Source organism: Danio rerio, chromosome 10 (genome assembly GCF_052040795.2).
Source record: "Danio rerio strain M-AB ecotype USA chromosome 10, GRCz13ab, whole genome shotgun sequence".
Classification (NCBI taxonomy): domain Eukaryota; kingdom Metazoa; phylum Chordata; class Actinopteri; order Cypriniformes; family Danionidae; genus Danio; species Danio rerio.
Window position 1 is genome coordinate 10,122,678 of NC_141030.1, and position 21,018 is coordinate 10,143,695.

General features: G+C 37.2%; 1 protein-coding gene and 1 long non-coding RNA gene across 5 annotated transcripts in view; both read left to right on the forward strand.

Moving 5' to 3' along the window:
- The window catches only part of rabgap1 (RAB GTPase activating protein 1), a 149,942-nt gene extending 137,702 nt beyond the window's left edge, over window positions 1-12,240 (forward strand). For all 4 annotated transcript variants that reach the window (XM_087270202.1, XM_087270204.1, XM_087270205.1 and 1 more), the window contains 3 exons: window positions 5,248-5,319; window positions 7,292-7,489; window positions 11,007-12,240. In XM_087270202.1, coding sequence (XP_087126328.1) covers window positions 5,248-5,319; window positions 7,292-7,489; window positions 11,007-11,129 — 393 coding nt within the window. In that variant the 3' untranslated portion in view covers window positions 11,130-12,240. The remainder of the gene's footprint in view (window positions 1-5,247; window positions 5,320-7,291; window positions 7,490-11,006) is intronic.
- A 7,510-nt stretch (window positions 12,241-19,750) lies between these two features.
- Window positions 19,751-20,810, forward strand: LOC147835009 (uncharacterized). The gene is made up of 2 exons (XR_015500846.1): window positions 19,751-20,340; window positions 20,447-20,810. It is a non-coding gene; the product is annotated as an uncharacterized LOC147835009 (long non-coding RNA).
- Window positions 20,811-21,018: the final 208 nt, after the last annotated feature.

Genomic DNA, 21,018 nt, shown 5'->3' on the forward strand with positions numbered 1-21,018 from the left:
TTGACTGTGTTTTTAAAAATGGTGTTTTTTTTTGTTTTAATTCTCCTGCTTTTGCAAATGACATATGTTTGTAAATCAATAGCGTTCAGCTGTGGGTCTTGCTCCGCCTTTTGCTTCCCTTTTTTCGTGTTTGGTACCATTTGCAAAGGGTAACCAAAAAGTGGTACGGTACGGGTCTCTTTTAGATACCCATTGATAGTGGAAACGTCCAGAAACCACTCAGTGGAAACGGGCTATATGACTGACTAACAGTAATACCACAAACATCAACGCGCATCACTCCACTATCCCAGTTCTCAACTGTGTTACTAAGGGCGTACTCACACTAGGTACAGTTACCTTGAACAGTGCCTAAGCGCAGGTTGCTTTACATACATTTTATATTTACATCAAAATTGAGTAATACTTCAGTTTTAACCCTCAGCGGTATAGTTTGCAGAGTTTTATACTGTGTACAGACTCTCAAACATGTATCTCAAGTTATTTTGTGTGATAGTTAAATATATTTTAAATAAACTGCAAACTAAAACATGTAGACTAAATTTTTTCTCAGATTCTTTCTTGAAACTCTTCCCTCTTAGTCATGTGCCAGTCTGATGGCTCATTATGCAGTTTATTATGCAGGTCTTTGTCTTCTCAGATGTGACTCACTGCATTATTAATGATAGTTAACACCTTTTTGCATAGACCATTTTCACTCAAAAAGTGACTTAGACAATTTAATTCAATATATTGTTTTCTGTGAGCGGGTAAACAAGATGATTTCCACATTATTTTGAAGCAAAAACACTAGGCTACAAGATCTAGTTCCCAAAAGTCTTGTGAACAAATGTTCTCTTTGTGTTTCACAATCTTATTTCAGTGACTTTAAATTTTTTGTTTTTCACAAACTACACACAAAACCTTTCTTTCTCAAATACACAAACCCATACAAACATACTGCTTAGGTATTGTTGTAGCCCAGCTTGTGCTTTTAACGGTATTACCACACTTTAGCCAATAATATGTTATTAAGATACTGAAAACAATACAAATGTCAGTGCATGTCAAAACTTCTCCACGGCCCCAAAACTCCCTCAGAAACCTGAAGGTTAACCAGTGTCATGGCTCGAAATATACAGCAGGAATACTCTACGGGGTTTCCACAGGGTCTTAAATACTAAAATCAAAATTTTAGACCTTAAAAACTCTTAAATTTACTAAAATATTGTGCTGTAGGTCTTAAATGTTTTTTAACAGATCTTAATTTTCCTTTGTTCATGTATTGCTACCCAATCTGGCCAAAACCCATACAATCACCAACAATCCATCTCAATAAAACTTTAGCCCCTTTCACACAGTGATACCGGTAAATATCCGGAAAATTTTCGGAAAGACTTTACCGCAGGGTCCCCGCGAGTCCTTAAAAAGTCTTGAAATGTCTTAAATAAAATTTTCGATTTTTAAGGTCTGAAAATGTCTTGAATTCTGTAATTTTCCATAAGGAGGTCTTAAATTTCATGTGGGATCTTAAATTTCATGTCCAACTCGTCTTTTTTATTCGTTTTTTTCAACCGCTATTTGACCAGCGCAACATTTGGGGGCAGCACTTTGTGGGTGCAACCTGCATCATTCCATAGGTGACATACAAGTGATTGATGAATGCGTTGCGTTGATACTTCGCCACCACAGCATTTTGCGAATCGCAAGCATGGGCAAATGTTTGTTTGATGACAATTGGTTGGAGGACGAAAAGTATCGGGGGTGGCTAAAGAAAACAGCCAGTAATCATGAAGGGAGGTGTGCTTTATGTAAAAAGACGATAAAACTGGGGACAATGGGCCGCAAATCGCTCGATTCACACATGAAAGCAGAGAAGCACAAAAAGTATGTGTAGTCACAGGCAAGTAGTTTGCCCATAAGTGTGTTCTCATCGAGCACTTCGACCTCAGCCTTCCACAAGGCCGTCCACTTCTAGCAATGCCTTCAGCAGCTTTGCGAATATAGTTACATTTAAGGCCGAAATACTGTGGGTATTTCAAACCGTAAGCCGCCACCACTCGTACACCTCAAATGAGGACGTCCACCTAGTTTTTCAAGCAATGTTCCCTGACTCAGAGTGTGCGAGTACGTTCACATGTGGAAGAGACAAAACTGTATATTTAGCACGATTTGGTGTTGCCCCATACCTAAAGAAGAAACTAATTTCACAAGCAAACAAGGATGCTTTCATCATATAGTTCGATGAATCCATGAACGCAGCAACGAAGACTTATACTTGCACTTTAGACGTTGAGCAACTGACGAGACCGGTACCCTGTTGTCAGGGTTGTAAGGTCAATCAGCACTCGGCATAAAAGTTTTTGCGTCCCTTTGACCTGTCTTGAACGTGCAGGGGCGGACTGGGACTAAAAGTCAGCCCTGGCACTGTAGCCACACCAGCCCACATTACCACACCGACACAGCCCCACCCAAGGACACGCACATTCACTACTTATATTGGTGTACAGATGGTAAAATGATATAAGCAGTACCATATTTAAGAGATATTTAAACATTTAATGTATGTGACTGGAACAAAAGCAACCCATTTATATATGCAATCATGTCATTCATTTTCTTTTCGGCTTAGTGCCTTTATTAATCTGGGAACCGTCAGCTTATCCAGCATATGTTTTACACAGCGGATGCCCTTAAAGCTGCAACCCAATATACTGGCTTACCCAATTCACAATTTGCCTACCCAATTCACCTATAGCATGTGTTTGGACTTGTGAAGGAAACCAGAAGGAAATCCACGCGAAAATGCAAACTCCACACAGAAACACCAACTGACCCAGATGAGGCTCAAACCAGCGACTTTCTTGCTCTGAGGCGACAGCACTACCTACTGCGCCATCACACTGACCCCTTTCGAGACTAGTTCAGTAAATTTTATGTATTTGGCAATGTCTGACTTGACTTCCTTTCCCTTTTTTTTTTTTGCACTTACTGTTTGTTTAACATTCTTGCCAGATTTTGATTACATCTGAGTAGCCTCAGATTGGGTCGGCCCATCTCAAAACCAGCCGGTTGTTGCCAATTGGGCCAGTGCCTAACATTTACTATTATTCTTACTATTACCACCATCATCATCATCATAATATTCACATCTCAAACAAAATAAAAGATGCCTACATTTAAAAAACAATACATATGAAAAAATAAATAAATAAAATAGGTGCCCACATTTAAAAAATGGTCCAGCCCTTCTGGCATTTGCCAGAATTGCCAGATGGCCAGTCCGCCCCTGTGAGCGTGGCTCTAGTGAGTTGTGCCACGCTAATGCTTCACCACATCATTCTGTGTTGACACACTGAACATTTTCCTGTTTTTTTTTTTTGTTTAGGTAAAGTCTTAAATTTTCATTTTAGAGGACTTAAAAAGGTCTTAAAAGGTCTTAAATTTCTTGTTAAAAAATGTGCAGATACCCTGTACCGGTATATTGAAAAAAGCGCTGTTCACACAGGCGAGGACGTTACGGAAATTTTCCGGAAAAGAGCATTTACACATCCATTCCAAAATACCGGTAAATTCTGACATCATTCACCACAAATGAGCTTTAAACGGCTGCGCTTGTATTTGTAAACATTTGACTAAATTACAAACTCTGTGGATGATCAATATTGTGAACAACTTTCGCAGGATCACTTTCGCATGTCGAGATGTTCATAATATGTGCGTGTGCAGGCGCTCATAGGCTGTTTCACAGGCACACGCAAAGCTTGAAGGTAAACAAACAACGGCTTATCATAAGCATCTCATCGATGATTATTTACACAGTTGGCATTAAGAAGAACATATAAACATGATCTGACTAACTTCTAGCAGCTAAATGTGTCTGGAAAAATATTCAAAGGCTTTTATCCTCACAAACCGCGCGGACGTAAATGCGTCTGACTGTTCTGATTGGCTAAAACAGACGTCTCACGTCAGCACGTTCTAGACGTGCACGCGCTTATTACGGTAATCTTCCTTCTGCATTCACACAGCGCAGCATTCCGGCAAATTGCCGGTAATGTTACAACTTCTCTTTCCGGAAAATAGCCAGAACGAATTTACCGGTATTTTCAAAAAGGACCTGTTCACACATACAAGCTTTGTCTGTATGTGTGAAAGGGGCTTTTAAAGTTTTTATTTGAAAAGGTCATTTTTACTGTATTTATCATGATGGTTTAACTATTTTCTATACAATAACATTTGTTTTAAACTGCTCCATGTATTTACTGCTAAGGACACTGACCTGGACAGATTGTTGTGCATATATTTCATTTATTATAGTTTTCAAAACGTTTAAACATTTGTTCACTTTTTTATTTTTTAAGTTTATGTTGGGAAAAAGTGTATGGATGCAAGTAAAGCTTGCTTGTTTTTACACAACTTGTTTTGCTGATTCTTTCCAAGGAGACCTAATTTATGCTTACAGCTTACTGGGGTCAAAAATTGTTACTATTTAAAGTTAGGTTGGTATAAATCCCCAAAAGTGAGTGTTGGATAACAGGTTGAAATATTTAGCTATGAAATATTTAAAATATAGAATTTTTTTATTATTATTGCATTATTAAACGTATTCAATTATATATATATATATATATATATATATATATATATATATATATATATATATATATATATATATATATATATATATATATATTATAGGGGTAAAAAATCTTGTCCGGCTGAGCCATTCGAAAAATCCTTAGACTTCAGCCCCTTTATGAGTCTAAAATTTCATTCATAATGGTCTTAAAATGCCTTAACTTTTAAATTTAACTTGGTGAAACCTGCAGAAACCCTGATCTTAGGGGTTGCATCATCCCTGCTCATTTGGTCATAAGTTCATCTGAGACTTCATCTGCCCTGCTGAGAATGCATGGTAAATGTTCTCCAAATGAATATATGCTGACTGCATTGATTCAGCAATGGCCTGGAAAAGGATGTATATCAGGTTAAGAAAAGAGTTCATGAACCTCACAGATCCATGAGAAATGGATTTAGGTTAAAAATCAGAGATCTGCTGCTGACCTGAGCTTTGGGATTCTGGGATTACACAAAGATAAAGGGGGACATGCGACATCCTGTAACAGGAGAGAGACGTTGAAAGATTGCATGTTGAAGTCATGATGTTTGACCTTTTCCAGTAAACTTGGTTTCTCTATCCTCTTGAACAAAAAGCATGTGTAGTGTATTGATGTGGCTTTTGACCTTTGTGTGTTTGTGTGTCAGATCTGCTCTCAGCTCAGCGAGCGACTGGAGAAACAGCAGACGTCCAACAGAGGAGAACTAGAGAAGATTCGGGTGAGCGAATAATCAAGAACACACACAAATACAGAAGAATAACAGAGGACTATATCACTTAATTTAGCTTGTGATTATTTAGGGTGTTGAACCTTTGGTGCGATTGCTCTGTTGGTAATGTTCAGTTGAGTAAGTGTGAACACTAAACACAGATGCACACCTAAAAGTGGACGGTGACTAAAATATGGATCTCACTCCTCTTCAAACCAAACTCTGGCACAGTTTGACTAAAATAGGAACACAACCCACATGAAAGAGGATGTAAATTAACCAAAAATCCCTTTGAGCAGGTCTTGGTGTGTGATTGCTGCATTCAGACCTGTCCAAATGAAAATACAAATTCTAGTGCAATTCAACCAAATTAAATAAGGCAATTGTGAAAGCACCCTAAAATGAACCATACTAAGGTTTTACTTTCCCATGAGGACATTTTTATTCTAGTATCGGTACTATTAGACCACTACTTTCCTTCAACCTGCAGTCATTACTTTATTTTTTAGTCTATGGGGATTAGAAAAATCAGTCGAGTAATTCCTGTCTAATCAAATCACACATAGAAGGTAAATCACCTCCTGATGATCTACCTCAAGACGTGGACCAATTTTAATTGAAGCAAACTGTTTAGAAGCATTAAAAGTGTCCAAAAGAAGATGTCCAAAATCATTCACGCGTTGGCCCAGAGACTGTTTAGATGCAGGTTACTGATAAGATGACAGATGTTTACTGTATAATGACCGAAATGGCCTTTAACACCCAGCAGGCACCAGATTAACAATATACCTCAATGTCGTGGGGACATCCAATTTTGTTTGGAAATAAAAATCCAATTGACGCCAGAACCCAACATCAGGCCGACGTCAATGTCCAACATCCACCCTAAAATCTACGCCTAATGATGTTACAGTTTGATGTTGTGTGGACGTTACCACTATGACGTCTATCAGACGGGTTTTGGTTGCCATACCTGATGAATAAACGTCAGTATTTGACGTCAAAAAGACAAATATTAAGGATGTTGGCTTGACATTGGATTTTGGATTTTCTATCACAACCTAAAAGCATTCAAATGTTAATGTCATTTCACGTCGTTATTGCACATCAAAATAATATGAACGTCTTATGTTGCTGTGTATCTGCTGGGCAATAACTAAATGCACTACAGAATGCTACCACTCTGGTTGCACTACATTTTTGGGCATGTAATTGTGCTTTTACTCAAGTATGATTTTTCAGTACTTCTTTCAAAGGAGAAGCCCATGACGTGCACATTTTAAGTTTTTGTCACAGAATGTTTTACCTATTTAACTTTTTTGGAATCACTATAAAAATGTGAAGATTTTTGTCTATTGGTGTCTCCAGTCATGGACAAAAAAATTATATCATTTCAAATAAAATACAATTTTACAGTTTATGAAATACCCTCTCAAAAACAAAACGTGACTAAAAAAACAAAACGGTATATTTTTCCTCTCTTTTCAGGCAGATAGGCTGTAGGTGTGTCTCTGTTGCTAATGCTGCCATTTTATATTAGGTTAACATTTCATAGTTTCACTGTCAAAAATAAAACAAAAAAATGTAAACAGAATGAAACATCTCCAACTGTCATCTGTGGCTTTCCATTGATTGTGCATTTGCACTTATATCTGATGATCATATATTGTAGCCCATAATGCATGCACTCTCATGCTTTATTTTGGGAGGAGTCAAATTTATGCATGTGGTTTCATCAACCAGATGTATTTGTTACCTGTATGCATCCAAGACCACCTCCTGAAACTGTGAGTGATCTGACTTATATCCATCTGGAATGCATTTCAGAAAGTGTCTATGTCGGTCCATTTCATGATTGAATAGGTATCTGATCAGGAAAAAAATGCATGAAGTGATCATGTAAACAACCCCTTAAAAGTGTTTATAAACAGCTGATAATGAGTGTGTGTGTGTGTGTGTGTGTGTGTGTGTGTGCGCGCAGATGAAGGTGGAGGGCTGTGAGAAGTGCAGTAATCTCTTCAGTAAGGAGGGCCGCCTGAAGGTGCTCAGTGCTCCAAAGGAGGGCAGCGAGGAGGACACAGACGAGGAGAAGGAAGCGCTGAAGAACCAGCTGAGAGAGATGGAGCTGGAGCTCGCACAGACCAAACTACAGCTGGTGGAGGCAGAGTGCAAGATTCAGGTACTGGACACCACCTACTTGCTCTTAGACATCAGCACACTTTACAAATGCAAATGACACAGGGGTGTGTTTGGGTTTAGTTAGAACCAATCCACCAACATAGCAGTGTGTTTACTGGCTTCATTTAAGGTGGTGAAGTTAACACTGTGCTTTTGTCAATCAGAGAATATGCTTTAAAATGATTTAGAAAGATGAGTAAAGAGGTTATTAGTATTTACAACAATAAGCTCAGAAATAATCATGTCTGAAGCCATTTCTTTTTGAGCTTGATATGCTGTGATAGTTACTGTATAGAGGGAACATGGTGGGAGTGCATGGTAGGAGAACAAGTTTATTACAAATGATTAAGTACAAAGTATTTACAAGTAATTACAAAGTTTTTAATTTGGGCTTTTTATGGGTGATTGCATTGGTCATTGTGGGAATGGTTTGGTTTGGGAAGTCTTCAAAAACCATCGTTAGCTAAGGTCATAAGTTCCGTCGTTACATAGTTAGTTGATTGGGTGTTTCCTAATCTATTGTTCCAATAAATATATGCAAACTGCATCACAAATTTAGTTGCAACTACACCTCTAGTGCTGTAATTAGATGCATAGCGGCAGAGCAACTACTCATCATTACATCGTTCCTTTCCCAATCGATGCAACGTATTATAGTAGTTCAGTTACATCATTGTTTGGGAAATGACCCCTGGTCAGTAGAAACAGCTACAGAACTTTACACCGCATCAGCACTTTTATTTGATAGCTTCTTGCAGAGTCATTCCTTTAATCTTTTCTTCCAACACATGATCAAGAGAAGTTAAAGTAAAAGTTTATCCCAAAATGAAAAACCTGTCATCATTTGTTTAGCTACACATCATTCCAAACCCATAAAAGTTTATTCCTTTACACACAAATGAATGTTTTTAATCAAACTCCAGCAATCTTCATCCCTTTATTGGAAATTTCATTCCACACGGACATATAAAGGCATTGTAAACGTAAACCATGTTCAGTATTATGAGAGTCTTTATGAAGACACTGAGGAAAGCATTGTGCCGAAATGTTTGTGTCTTTAAATCACCCAATAAATGTAAAGAGGAAAAAAAGAAAAACAGTACGAAGCAACTACTTTATGAGTGCGAATCATTTCCTTTTTGAATAATAACCTAATAAGAGACACGATTGCTTTATTTGATGAACAGATTTCATTTTTATTTACATATGAATATGAAAATATAAATGACAGTCCATTTTTTGGTGATTTTAATTAAACAGAAATATGTTAAATGCAAATATAGTATTTTATGTTTAAAATAAGTTTCATGAAAAAAAAATATTTGGCAGGGACAGTGTACATTAATTAGCATTGCTGGAAATTTGCCAAAGGCTATTTTTCTTCCATTACCCCTGGACAGATGTTAACATTGTCACCCTGAAAACAATACAACAATTATACAATGAAACCAAGCATAACTGAGAAGCACTAAAATGGACATAGGAACTGTGCATCCAGAAAGTATTTATAGTGCTTCTCTCTTTTACATATTTTTTTTGTTACAGCCTTATTCCAAAATGGATTAATTTATTTACTCCATATTTTACCAACGATACCCCATAGTGACAATATGAAAAAGGGTTTTTTGAAATTGTTGCAAATTTATTAAAACTAATAAACCTGAAAAATCACATGTACCTTAGTATTCACAGCCTTTGTGGTGAAGCTCTAAATTGAGCTCAGGTACATTGTGTTTCCACTGATCATTCTTGAGATCTTTCAGAAGCTTAACTGGAGTTCAGCTGTGGTAAATTCAGTTGATTGGACATGATTTGAAAAAGCATACACCTGTCTATATAAGTGTATCTAATGGTTGAAAGTGCATGTCAAAGCACAAACAAAGCATGAAGACAAAGGAATTGTCTGTAGACCTCTGAGATAGGATTGTCTCGATGCACAAAGCTGGGGCAAGTTGCAGAAAATTTTCTGCTGCTCTGAAAGTTCCAATGAGCTCAGTGGTCTCCATCATCCATACTCTTTGGACTGACAGCTTTGGTGTGCCCAATATGAATATCGCGATCTACCGGTCAATCGCAAAGGTTGCATGGGTAGATTGCATGGTATTAAAAAAAAAAAAATCTATCCATCCATCCTTACTGAAATGTGTTGCTTGAATGACATAAAGGGGAGGCAGTCTGATATATTTTCTGACACATGGGTAACCACGCATGCACATACAAAACCATGCCAACTTATAGTGGCAATAGTTTTGCAGCACTTGGCAAAGTTGGCGAGGTTAAGTACAAATATTATTTCACCATGACTGATGATCATTTGGTAGTGTGCTTGAGGCTGGCTATCAGCAGCTCCTGCCCAGACTATGCTTTCCTGGCTGATTCTATTCAGTGCAAGTCATCAGAGTAAGGTAATGACAAAAATAGTTGTAGACTATTGCACAATATGTGTTTATTCAGTTATGCAAGGTAAATCAATATATAATGTCCAAATACAGCATTCTCAATATGTTTATAAATAAATAAATAAATATATGTTTTGCATTTTTAGATTGGGTAGGGAATTTTGACTTGGTCATTTTATTAGTAGCTCGCATGCTGGAAAAATGTGGGACCCCTTAAGCCTGATTTATACTTCTACATCAGGTGACCGGCGTAACCCACGGCGCATGCAACGCGCGTGGCTGTGCATTTATACTTCTGCGCGCTGTCTCTGTCGGTCTGCATTAACACTTCCGAAACGCTAGTTGGCAGTGAGGTGTAAATGTTCCTCGAGTTTCTTCGCTGCTTTATTGCTTTTCCTGAACACTTCTGGGATGTACAAGTGGCTCAAACTCGCTTATTTTGAGGCAGGAACCGGCGGACGTGCATTAACTTTAACTATGAGGTAAACACAAAACAAAACTTTCCATCCGGAGCTCCTTCACGGTACTCCACACTTGTAAACAATCGCTCGCGCCATTCGCCCAGCTCTCAGTCCCGCCCAGACTCGTCAGCGCTACCAAGCCGACCAATCACAGAGCTTACGCTATGCGTCATTGCAACGTGTAGTTGCAATTTTTGAGAGGTGCACGTCAGTGACAGCGACGGCCACGGCGAAGGGCTATGTGTTAGCGCCGTAGCATACGCCGGCGTTTGACGCAGAAGTATAAATCAGCCTTAAGGCATAGGGATGAACAATTCCGAATGGATCACACTGTTTGACACAAACAGCTTTCCTGCGCAAAGGATCTTGGGACCCCAAAGTGCCTATATCCTTCATTACAAAGGGCCCTACAAAGTGACTAGGTTTGAGCACTTTGGTTTGGAGTAGGACTTCAGTATGATAGCCATGATTGTGAAGTGTGTCCCATTTGGAACTTACCATTAGTCTGTATACGTACATACAAATGCATTACCTTTAGGGATGTTTAAGATAATTTAAAAGATCTTTACATTATTTTACTAAATGAATGTCTTGCCAACAAGTTCAGGTCACTGAATAAAATGCACATAAACTAACCCACAGTAAATGTTTTCTGTAGGATCTGGAGCATCATCTGGGTCTCGCTCTGAATGAAGTCCAAGCGGCCAAAAAGACGTGGTTCAACAGGACATTAAGCTCCATCAAGACTGTGACAGGAGCTCAAGGCAAAGAGAGCGTGTAACCGAACCACACACTTCCATAAACAAACAAAACAAAACACTCCAGCTCCCCATCATCCCCTTCGCTGGACCAGTGCGAACAACACTTTCTCTCTCCTTTTGTATAAAACAAACTAAAGTTTAACTCTAGGGTACCAGCTACCCACCTTTGAAACACAATACTTACTAAAGACAAGACTTTAAGGCTAGTCTTTCTACTACTGATGCTAAACAAAGACGTGTAGCGACTGAGCGGGAGATTATAATTTCTATCTACTGTCCAACTCACGACTACTTGCACAAACACAGAGTCTGAGGAAACGGAAGGTACGAGTGATGCCGGGAAACTAGCGGGACTTTCGTCATTGTATAAAAGAAAGCAAATGTGTTGCATGTGTCAGACTGAGATCTGCTTTTATTGTATAGTGTGTGTGTGTGTGTGTGTGTTGGTTCTCATTGGAAGACTAAAAACAGAAATTGGACACTGTATATAAACTGTACAGTGAAGTTTTACATATTCCTCAATGAACCACTAGATGGCGCTCACCAAACGGTGTATGATGGGATAGCAGTGTAAGCGAAAGGTCATTTACAGTCGCCGTTCATCCTGAATTACAGAAAGCACTTAAGCATTGAGCACAGGCTTTAATGGGAAAGCACATCTGGAGATAAATGAACCTGCGGCAAACACTGTGTATGTATGTATGTATGTATGTATGTGTGTGCGCGCGTGTATGTATGGGAAAGGTCTTTGCACCTTGCAGACATATTTATATTGATATCAGGCTTGCTGGAGTTATTGTCATTGTTAAAGATAGCCCATGTTCTCTGCAGGCCCTTCTAATAGGCACTGGGATGTACATAAAAGCATATGTTTTCTGTTTTTTTGGATTAATTTTATATTTCGACTATTTGGTAACTGTACTAATGTTGCCTCCTTGTACTGTGCTACCAATTATTACTCATGTTTTTTTTTTTTTTTTTTGCTTTGGACTTCGATTTCAAACTGCTGTCTTATCATTACATGCCAAATGTACCTTTTACCCAGCATTACATGCGTGTGGACATGGTAATAGTGTAGGATGCATTGTGTAAACTTCCATGAGTTTCAGTATAAAGCTATGAACACGTGTCTCTGCTGGTCTCCAGTCTGTTCTTTATGGTTTGAGCTTTACAAATAACAGCTGTGACGTTATTTTAAGTTTTTACATTTGCAAAACATGCGCCATATAAACTCTTGTTATACTTGATAAGTTGTAGCGGATGAAAGATCAGCTTGACAATATTTCATTAAAAGATGTCTAAAATAGTTGTTTTTAAGATGCTCTATAAAGAAAATCTGGGTGTAAGTATGCATAGTCGAATGAAGCTGTGGTCACACTGCACTATTTTCCCCATAGACTTTCATTCATACGCACGCGAATGCGTCAGACTGGAAATGCAAGCTTGTGCATTAAGTTTCGCAGTTCGCTGCGTTGGAAAGTTCAAGCTTGGTGAACTAACCTGCAAAATCGCATCACATGAGTGCGTGAGACCAATTGAAGATCAAAACATGACCTCTCAGGACAAAAATTTAAAACATGGACCAATCGCTCGTTTTTTTTTTTTTTTTTAAAGGGTTAATCATCTTGTTTATTCCTGCCCCTGTTAATTTTGGCACACAAACTCTAGTGTGACCGCAGATTTTTAAGGGTTCAGTACATGAAAATGGTCATACTGTGAGCCTCAAACACTGTTGTTTCCTGTTGTGTAAATTTGGCGACTGTACTGTAAAACCCCGGTCGTGAAATGCCAATCAGAACATAAAACAGGATTTGAATGTACTTAGACTGACATTCAAGGTCATCAAATCAGCAGTTCAAACACAGATTAATATGTTGCATACAGGATCATTAATGTGCACACCCCAGGCTATTTTGAGATTACAACAATGTTCATTTTTCTCCCTTAAATTTTAAGTTGATCAACGTTTATATTAAATCAAAGAATATAGAACACAAGACATGTCACTTGTATGGTTTCAAATGGGGAAAAATAAGCACCCTTAAAAAATGAGATGGTTCATCTCAAGGGGCTATCAATAAATTCAAATTCAATGAGGAAAGGTCAATATGGTGAATAAAGCCCCGCCTACTAGTACAGGAGTCGATCATCAATCGTTATAGACTGACATTTCCTCTGTGGAAAAAGCTCAGTCCACGGACCTCATGCATCAACACTGCGTACGCACAAAAACTTTGCGTACGCCAGATTTCTTGCTCACGTTTGGATTTACGAACTAAGAAATTAATGTGAGAATGTGCATTGGTCCACGCCAACTTCATTGTCTGGCGTACGAGCATTTCTTATGTGTGTTTGTTTTATTTCCATTGGCGACTCCTAGAGGCAATTGTGTTAAACTGTACACTAAAAAGTATCTTTGAGCTGTGCAATGGCAGCTGTATGGGACGGGATCATTCGCATGTTTAGCCGGTATATAAGGTTTCTATACCGTGCAGTTGACAAGCCAAACATTAAAGCAAAATTTGCAGTGATCGCTGGTTTTCCCAATGTAATCGGAGCGGTCTACTGCACGCACATTGCTATAAAGGCACCATCTGAAAATGAATTTACATACATGAATCGGAATCATTACCGTTCAATAAATGTGCAAATAATAGGTGATGCTCAAATTCGCTTGACATAATGCACACTTATTAATGAATCTTACTTGACTTCCTCATGATGAAGAGTAGGCAAAATCTGATAAGTAGTGGGGAAAAGAAGAATGAGTTTATCAGACGCTGGATTCGAACCGAGTTCATGATTGAACGTGTCAAAACATGTTGCCATGCGTTTTACGAGCTACGCCACCCACACTGCTCTTTGCCGCTCTCTTTAGTTATGTTGCCTCTGTCAATCCAACAGTGATGGGTGGGAATTACTCAACTCGCTTATTCCAATGAGGTGTGCTATTTGCACTTAGCATAAATAGACACTACACAATTTTACATCTTTACATCATTTCTTTTTTAATTCACTCACCATGCGATGTTCAGACCCCACTGCATTAACCGTGTCAGCTAAAGTCTTCCACCAAACTCAATTTTTTTCTTTTGTTATTCATTCGAGAGGACAAATTTGCAAATAACACCGTTTTTCTCCAGTCTATCTCCGAAAGGAGCACCTCCAATTCACATTGTTGTTTTTTTCTCTTTTTGCTTGCTTTTGCCATTGCTTTTTCATTTGGTTTTGCCAAAGTAGAGTCATTACATATTTATTAGAGGGAGGAGGCTGGGAGGGGTTTTGCGCTCGTGCACGTGCGCTCAGTTTCACTTTAATTCGGTTGTACAAAGAGAATATGGATGGGATTCCGCGTACGCAGGGTTTCATACATCTGAATTTTTTTACTGCGGACGCACATTTGCAACTTTGTTCGTATGAAATGTTTTAGTATGAATTTAATCTTCTTCGTACATGAGGCCCCAGATGTGTTTTTACAACTGTTTGTTTTGGTCAACAAATGCACTGGAATCTCAGCGAATACTTGCTTTACAGATATAAGAAATGTATCTGCATAAAATTGATTTCTGTACTTTTAACTGAACCCACTACACTTAAAAACAAAACTTTTTTTGGTTTTGTAACCTGTATGAAACAAACGTGAGGTACTATCCATCCTGTGTTCAGAGGATGTGTAGAATGGCCATTAATGAGGTTGGTGTTGCGCTCTTGTTCCTCTCGAGTGTGTGCATGCACTTTAGCTTGAGCGACCTGAAATAATGCCGATTGATTGATTCGGCCATTTAGAAACTAAACTTTAATGTTTAATTGTATTGCTGATTCCAAATATGTAATGTAACCGTAAGCTTGGTTATAGAAATTGATTTTTTTTCCATTTAGACAAAATACCTAAGCATACTGCCTGAGAGGCATTTCAAATGTGGCCGCAGAGTGAAATGACTTGGCTTAAAAAACTTTGGTTAAAATACCATGTCTGTGTGACTCTTATTTTGAAAATGGGAGATGCTGCAAAGTCAAAGCCAGACATGACATTAGCAGTGGTTACACGGGGCTGTGCAGTCATAATTCCTGACAAAGCAACAGCAGGTGACTTTGCTGAACATTGGTGTATATTTTACAGTGAACTTATTTCATTACAAGAAATACCCTGCTTTAAAAATATTCTTTGGCTAATGTTAGCTAACTTAACTTGGCTCCTTTCATCTGGCCAAACAAAACAGACATAATTTAAAGGTTTATTTAGTTTTTTTAAAGAGGTGGTCCACTACAATATCATATTTTAAACTTTAGTTGGTGTAATGTAGCTGTGTGAACATAAAAAAAAAAAATCTCTGAATTTAAAAAGCTCAAAGTTCAAAGCAAAGGGAGAACTTGCTTTTTACAGCGTTAGCTTAGCAAAGCCAACAATGAACGAATTTTGCCTTTTGTGCAGAGGTGTCGGCATTCAGCGAGTTTTGCAAGTTGACTAAACTAATAATTTGATATGATGATGATGTTACTTTCACTAAGCATGGCTATAAAACAGAAAGGAGGGATAAAGAGTTAGGGAGGTAAGACTTCATAACATTAATTCTCAACCATGAGTCAGGTCTAAGATAACAGATAGTTCTAAAAATTATATATATTTTTGTTTTCTTTAGAATTGTCATAATATTCATGCAAAAGGTTTCTTAAGTGATCTTAGCATATCAATCCAGTTGTTACTTTGTTTGAAAATTTAGGATTGATTTATGTTATTTTTTTTAAATAATAATAGTATTTATTTGAAATAAATAAAAAGTTATATTTATTGAAAAATAAATTAACAATTTAAGGGTGTGGGGTGGTTCGCCCAGGGTGTCATTTAAACTAGAACCGCCATTGTCCTCCCCGATGGTCGTTGACCCGATGGTCGTTACCTAGACAGCAATGGCAATTTAATATTTACCTTAAGGTACATCAATAGAAGAAGCTACATTAGTAATATTGTGGCTCAAAAAAGGATATGGATAAATGTTATTATTAGAGTCTGTATAGTGAGTGTGTGAATATAGTAAATAACGCCTTTTGTTTAGTTTGTTATTTTATTTGTTTTATTATTTAACTCAATCTTCATTAATTTTAGACTTGGCATATACTATGTTGTACAATAATGGTGTGTGAAAAATAACCTAAAAGTTATATATATATATATATATATATATATATATATATATATATATATATATATATATATATATATATATATATATATATATATATATATATATATATGAAAAGTGTTTTTAATATATGCGATACTTAAACCACTATTTCATTTACCAGAAACAAATATATATATATATATATATATATATATATATATATATATATATATATATATATATATATATATATATATAAATAACACTGAATTTATTATTTTTATTATTATATATTATTTTGAATTATTATTTTTTTGTGTGCCACCCCAAGATTTAGTGTGGCCTCTTCTGGCCACCCCTAAGAAAATTTTCTGGGGGCGCCACTGCTTACAGTTTAATAATAATTATGTTCCAGAGAATTATAAAATGCATAGCAAGCATGATTTGACAAAACAGCTCCAGAATCTCTCCCAGTTCTGTGCTGGGTTCGGTTAAAATCTCCCTAAAACAGATGCTGTGAACTACAACCTGTAAGTGTTTTTGGTAAAATTGATCATGACATGTACAGTGTTCAGCGTTAACGGTATGCTGTAGCAACGATGTAAACAAGGGGAAATGCTGTTTTGCACCGCAAACAATTTAGCTATAAATTCATATTTATCATTCAAACTGCTGTAAACACACACAAACACACACTTCACCAGCATGTTAGTGTCTCTCTATCTGTGTGCGGGACTTTGCATTGATTTTCTTTAAGCAGCTTTTCCATGCGTTTTACATCTCAGATAATGAAGTCACAAAAGATATGTGGATGATTCATATTACTTACACCTGCATATTCCGGATATATGTGAAAGACGTTGTGTAACGCGTTGAGGTAAAAAATTACAGGATAGCTCACCTATCTCGTGTAGCAGCAGAAAAATAAATCAAAGCTCACACGGGTCGCATCCCACATCTTGTGCTTTATTCCTCTGTCACGATATCTTACAGAAAATAACTTAATCCGAGCATCAGAGAAAAAGAAAGTTCACACATTCACACACAAACATAGACACACACAAAGACGAGGTCTCTTAAAGGAGCTGCACCCTATTTTCACTCGTCACAGACACTTGTCAGATTTTATTTTAGAGAGCGGGCAGGAGGTTGACTACTTACACAGCAGCAAAGCGTGTGCTTGTACGGACGTGACGTGGAGCCGATCTGCGAATCGCAGCACATTATGACGATAACCAATCAGAGTCACTTGAGGGCGGGCCTTTCAGAGGAACTAGGAAATATATCAGTCGTTTTCATGTTAGCTGAGTAGCTGTATATAATCAAAGTGAGATATATGAAAAAATAACAGGATTTTCTTCAATTGAAACATGAGCACACATTGCTCTGCATCTTATAAACACAACCAAGCCTTAAAATTACATTCTGGACCACCCCTTTCACAGTATGTGATGAAGTTTTAACAAAATATTAAGCGCAAAAACAAGTTTACTGCTTATTAAACACTGATTTTTTTAACCATTATATTTAGGAAAATATTGTCACCGTTGACTCTTGACACACGCATTGTGGTTTTGTTATTGTCATCGTCTCTTCTTTGGCACATCACACAGAATGATAAACCATTGCTGCGTCCCAATCCGCATACTATCAGTCCTGAATAGTATTTAAAAATAGAATTTGTATTTCCCAAACCATAGTATGTTAATAAGAGTATGCCAGAGGTTTCCGGATGATTTGCTATTTTAATTTTAAAAGTAAGTGTGGAACCGTCAATAATACTCTAACCTCTGATATTGCCCACAATGCATTGCGCATTGGACCCGAATTCGATTAGAACTAAAAATGAGTGTGATAAGTGCAAATAAACTACAAACATGATGGACGCAAGACCAACCGTCAAGTAGAGAGGCTTCAGGAAAGATGTTTGAATGACTGTTAGTCAATATCCAGCCAACTGGAAAATATTTAAATTGCATTATCTGTGTTATATTTCATCTGCAACAACAATACTGAACTTATATAAAGACGCGTTTGGACATTTGAACATCTGAATGCAGAATTGTCCGCAGACCTAAGGAGATTTCTCTGCATGAAAGACCCATGAATGGGAGATTAACCTGCTGCTGCTTCTCTTATAAGGTAGAACATTAAATTAGGCAGAAATGTGGGAGGTGTGTGGATGATTGACAGGGGGCATAACTAAGCAACACAACGATCTGTTAAAGAGGAAATAGTATGTCCCAAAGCTTGCATACTCTTCTGTTGCACACACAAAAGTATAAACATTTCCTTCACAAAAAAGTACATACTTTTAGGCCGTAGTTTAAGTATGCGATTTGGGATGCAGCACATGGCCTTCTTCTGTTATTTAAACAAACTTAATGGAGCATTACTCCATATTTCACCACTTACTGGATTGGAGTAAACCATGATCTTGCCAAAAACGTCTCATTATGATATTCATTTATTTTATTTTCGGCTTTTATTAATCAGGGGTCGCCACAGCAGAACGAACCCCCAATTATCCACCATATGTTTTATACAGCGGATGCTCTTCCAGCCACAACCTAACACTGGGAAACACCCATACACTCTTGCATTCACACACATACAATACAGCCAATTTCTCTTATTCAATTTACCTGTACCACATGTCTTTGGACTGTGTCGGAAATTGGAGCACCCAGAGGAAACCCACTCGAACACGGGGAGAACATGCAAACTCCACACAGAAATGCCAACTGACCCAGCCGAGGCTCGAACCAGCGACCTTCTTACTGCGAGGAGAACGTGCTACCCACTGCGCCACCTCCTAACCTATATTTTACTTTAGGTTACTTTAGGTCTTGTGGTTTTAATTAGATAGCTCACTCACTAAATGCTTAATGCCACAAGCAAAAGTCAAGTGCAGGTTTTTAGAATTAAAACTGCCAATTAAAATATACTAATCAAATTAATGGCATAAGTAATTTCAATATCAATTTTAGTTATTATCCGTAATGTTACTAATGTACAAACTAAACAAGAAGCTATTCCTAGATTACAAACCACATTTTTTGCATAAACTTTGACAGGGAAATTTACCTCCGGATACCAGATTTGTAATATCATTATCAAGGGCTTACATGAGAAAATCTAATAACAAATATCAAACTAAACACCACAAAACAATAATTATACAATGTGGCCTATGGTTATAGCCTTAATTAGATTTTCAACATAGGCCACATGAAAACCAGGTAAGGTTATTTCTATTTTTATTTTTTAATCTATGAATGAATACCTGGACATTAAATATTTCTGTATTTAGAATATAAAAGCAATTTAACAACAACTTGTCAAACATTAGATAGTATTTTCTAAGTATTACTTTCACCTTTGGCCTATAATGAAACATACATTTTGCTCGTTAATTAGATTAAAACGTCATTATCCTGATTGCTTGAAATGTGATTTATGAATGAACAACCTTTCTTAGGCCATTCCAGCAGTTTTGTTTGCAAGACTGTTAATTTCACAACACTGCTAATTTCATAGCCATAGCATAACAGAGCATGTGGCTTTTTTTAATCGATTTAAAATATTTGATAAAGACCAACATGGTAAAGTAGGCTAAAGAAACGCATGCTTTGTTATGTTCTCTGTCTGTTTTATTTAACAACTAAAGCAGATGTCCAGGAGATGTCATTTGAAAAAGATACATTCAGGGTGTTTTAAGGGCTATTTTGCAGCTTACCTTGGATAAACGCTGACAATGAAGACGTGACTTTCACAGCTGCAACAAGAGGAGGCAATCAGAAACACAGATGGAGTGGCTTAAGCTAATAAAACGACAGCGCCCTCTGTCAAAAACAAATCTCATTAACATCGAAGAAAACAAACTTGTTTTTTTGTTTTTGCTAGCATTGACGGCTATTCCTGATGCAAAAACATATACAGTATATGTATCTCCTTACTGTATCTGTCCAAGTTAATCCACTGATAAAATGTTTTGCCAGTCTTACCAAAATGTGAACATTTCTGGAGTTGTATTCCAGAATTCTGCTTGGGTTGAATTCTCTGACGGCGTGAATTCGACGGCTTTTAAGCAGAATATCCTTAACCAGTATGTATACAATTGTTTTCTGCAAGTCAGAGAAGGCACATAGCTAAAATGTATTATTATTATTTTTAAATCTCTGCTGTCTGATTTTTTTTCTTTTTTAATTCAGTTTCAGTTGGATTTACACAATGCTGAGGCAAATTCAGTAAGACTTTGCATTCATATGGACATCTACTGGGTTTTTATCTATAGGCTTTTAAAAGAAGGTGAATTTGCATGTGTATATGGCCTCATCCCAGGTGGCACACTAAACCCTCATGGTCTTCCCGAGATCACATTCTCATGATGTGATGCCACTTTGCCTGCTGTCATAATCTGCTGTAGAGCTCTCTTCAGTATGGTTGTGACAGAATTGCAGATCAGTGGTGCAAAAGCAATGTTCACTATATTCATATGAATGCATGCAATCATACCTTGCGTTTTAAGTACACTATAAAAAAAAAACAATTAAAAATTCGTTGACAAACCTGTTGCCTAAAAATTTAGTGAATTAATTATGTTCATGATTAAAAAAAAAAAACTTCAAGTCAACTTGTTGCTTTTATGGCTATGGATTTACTCATTTTAAAGTACTGTACACTTCAGAATGTATGTAATCCTGTTGAACTCTATAACTTATAACTGTTAAGTTTACTCTCTTTTTCATAAACATGCACTGTGAAATTTTTAAGGCAATGCGTT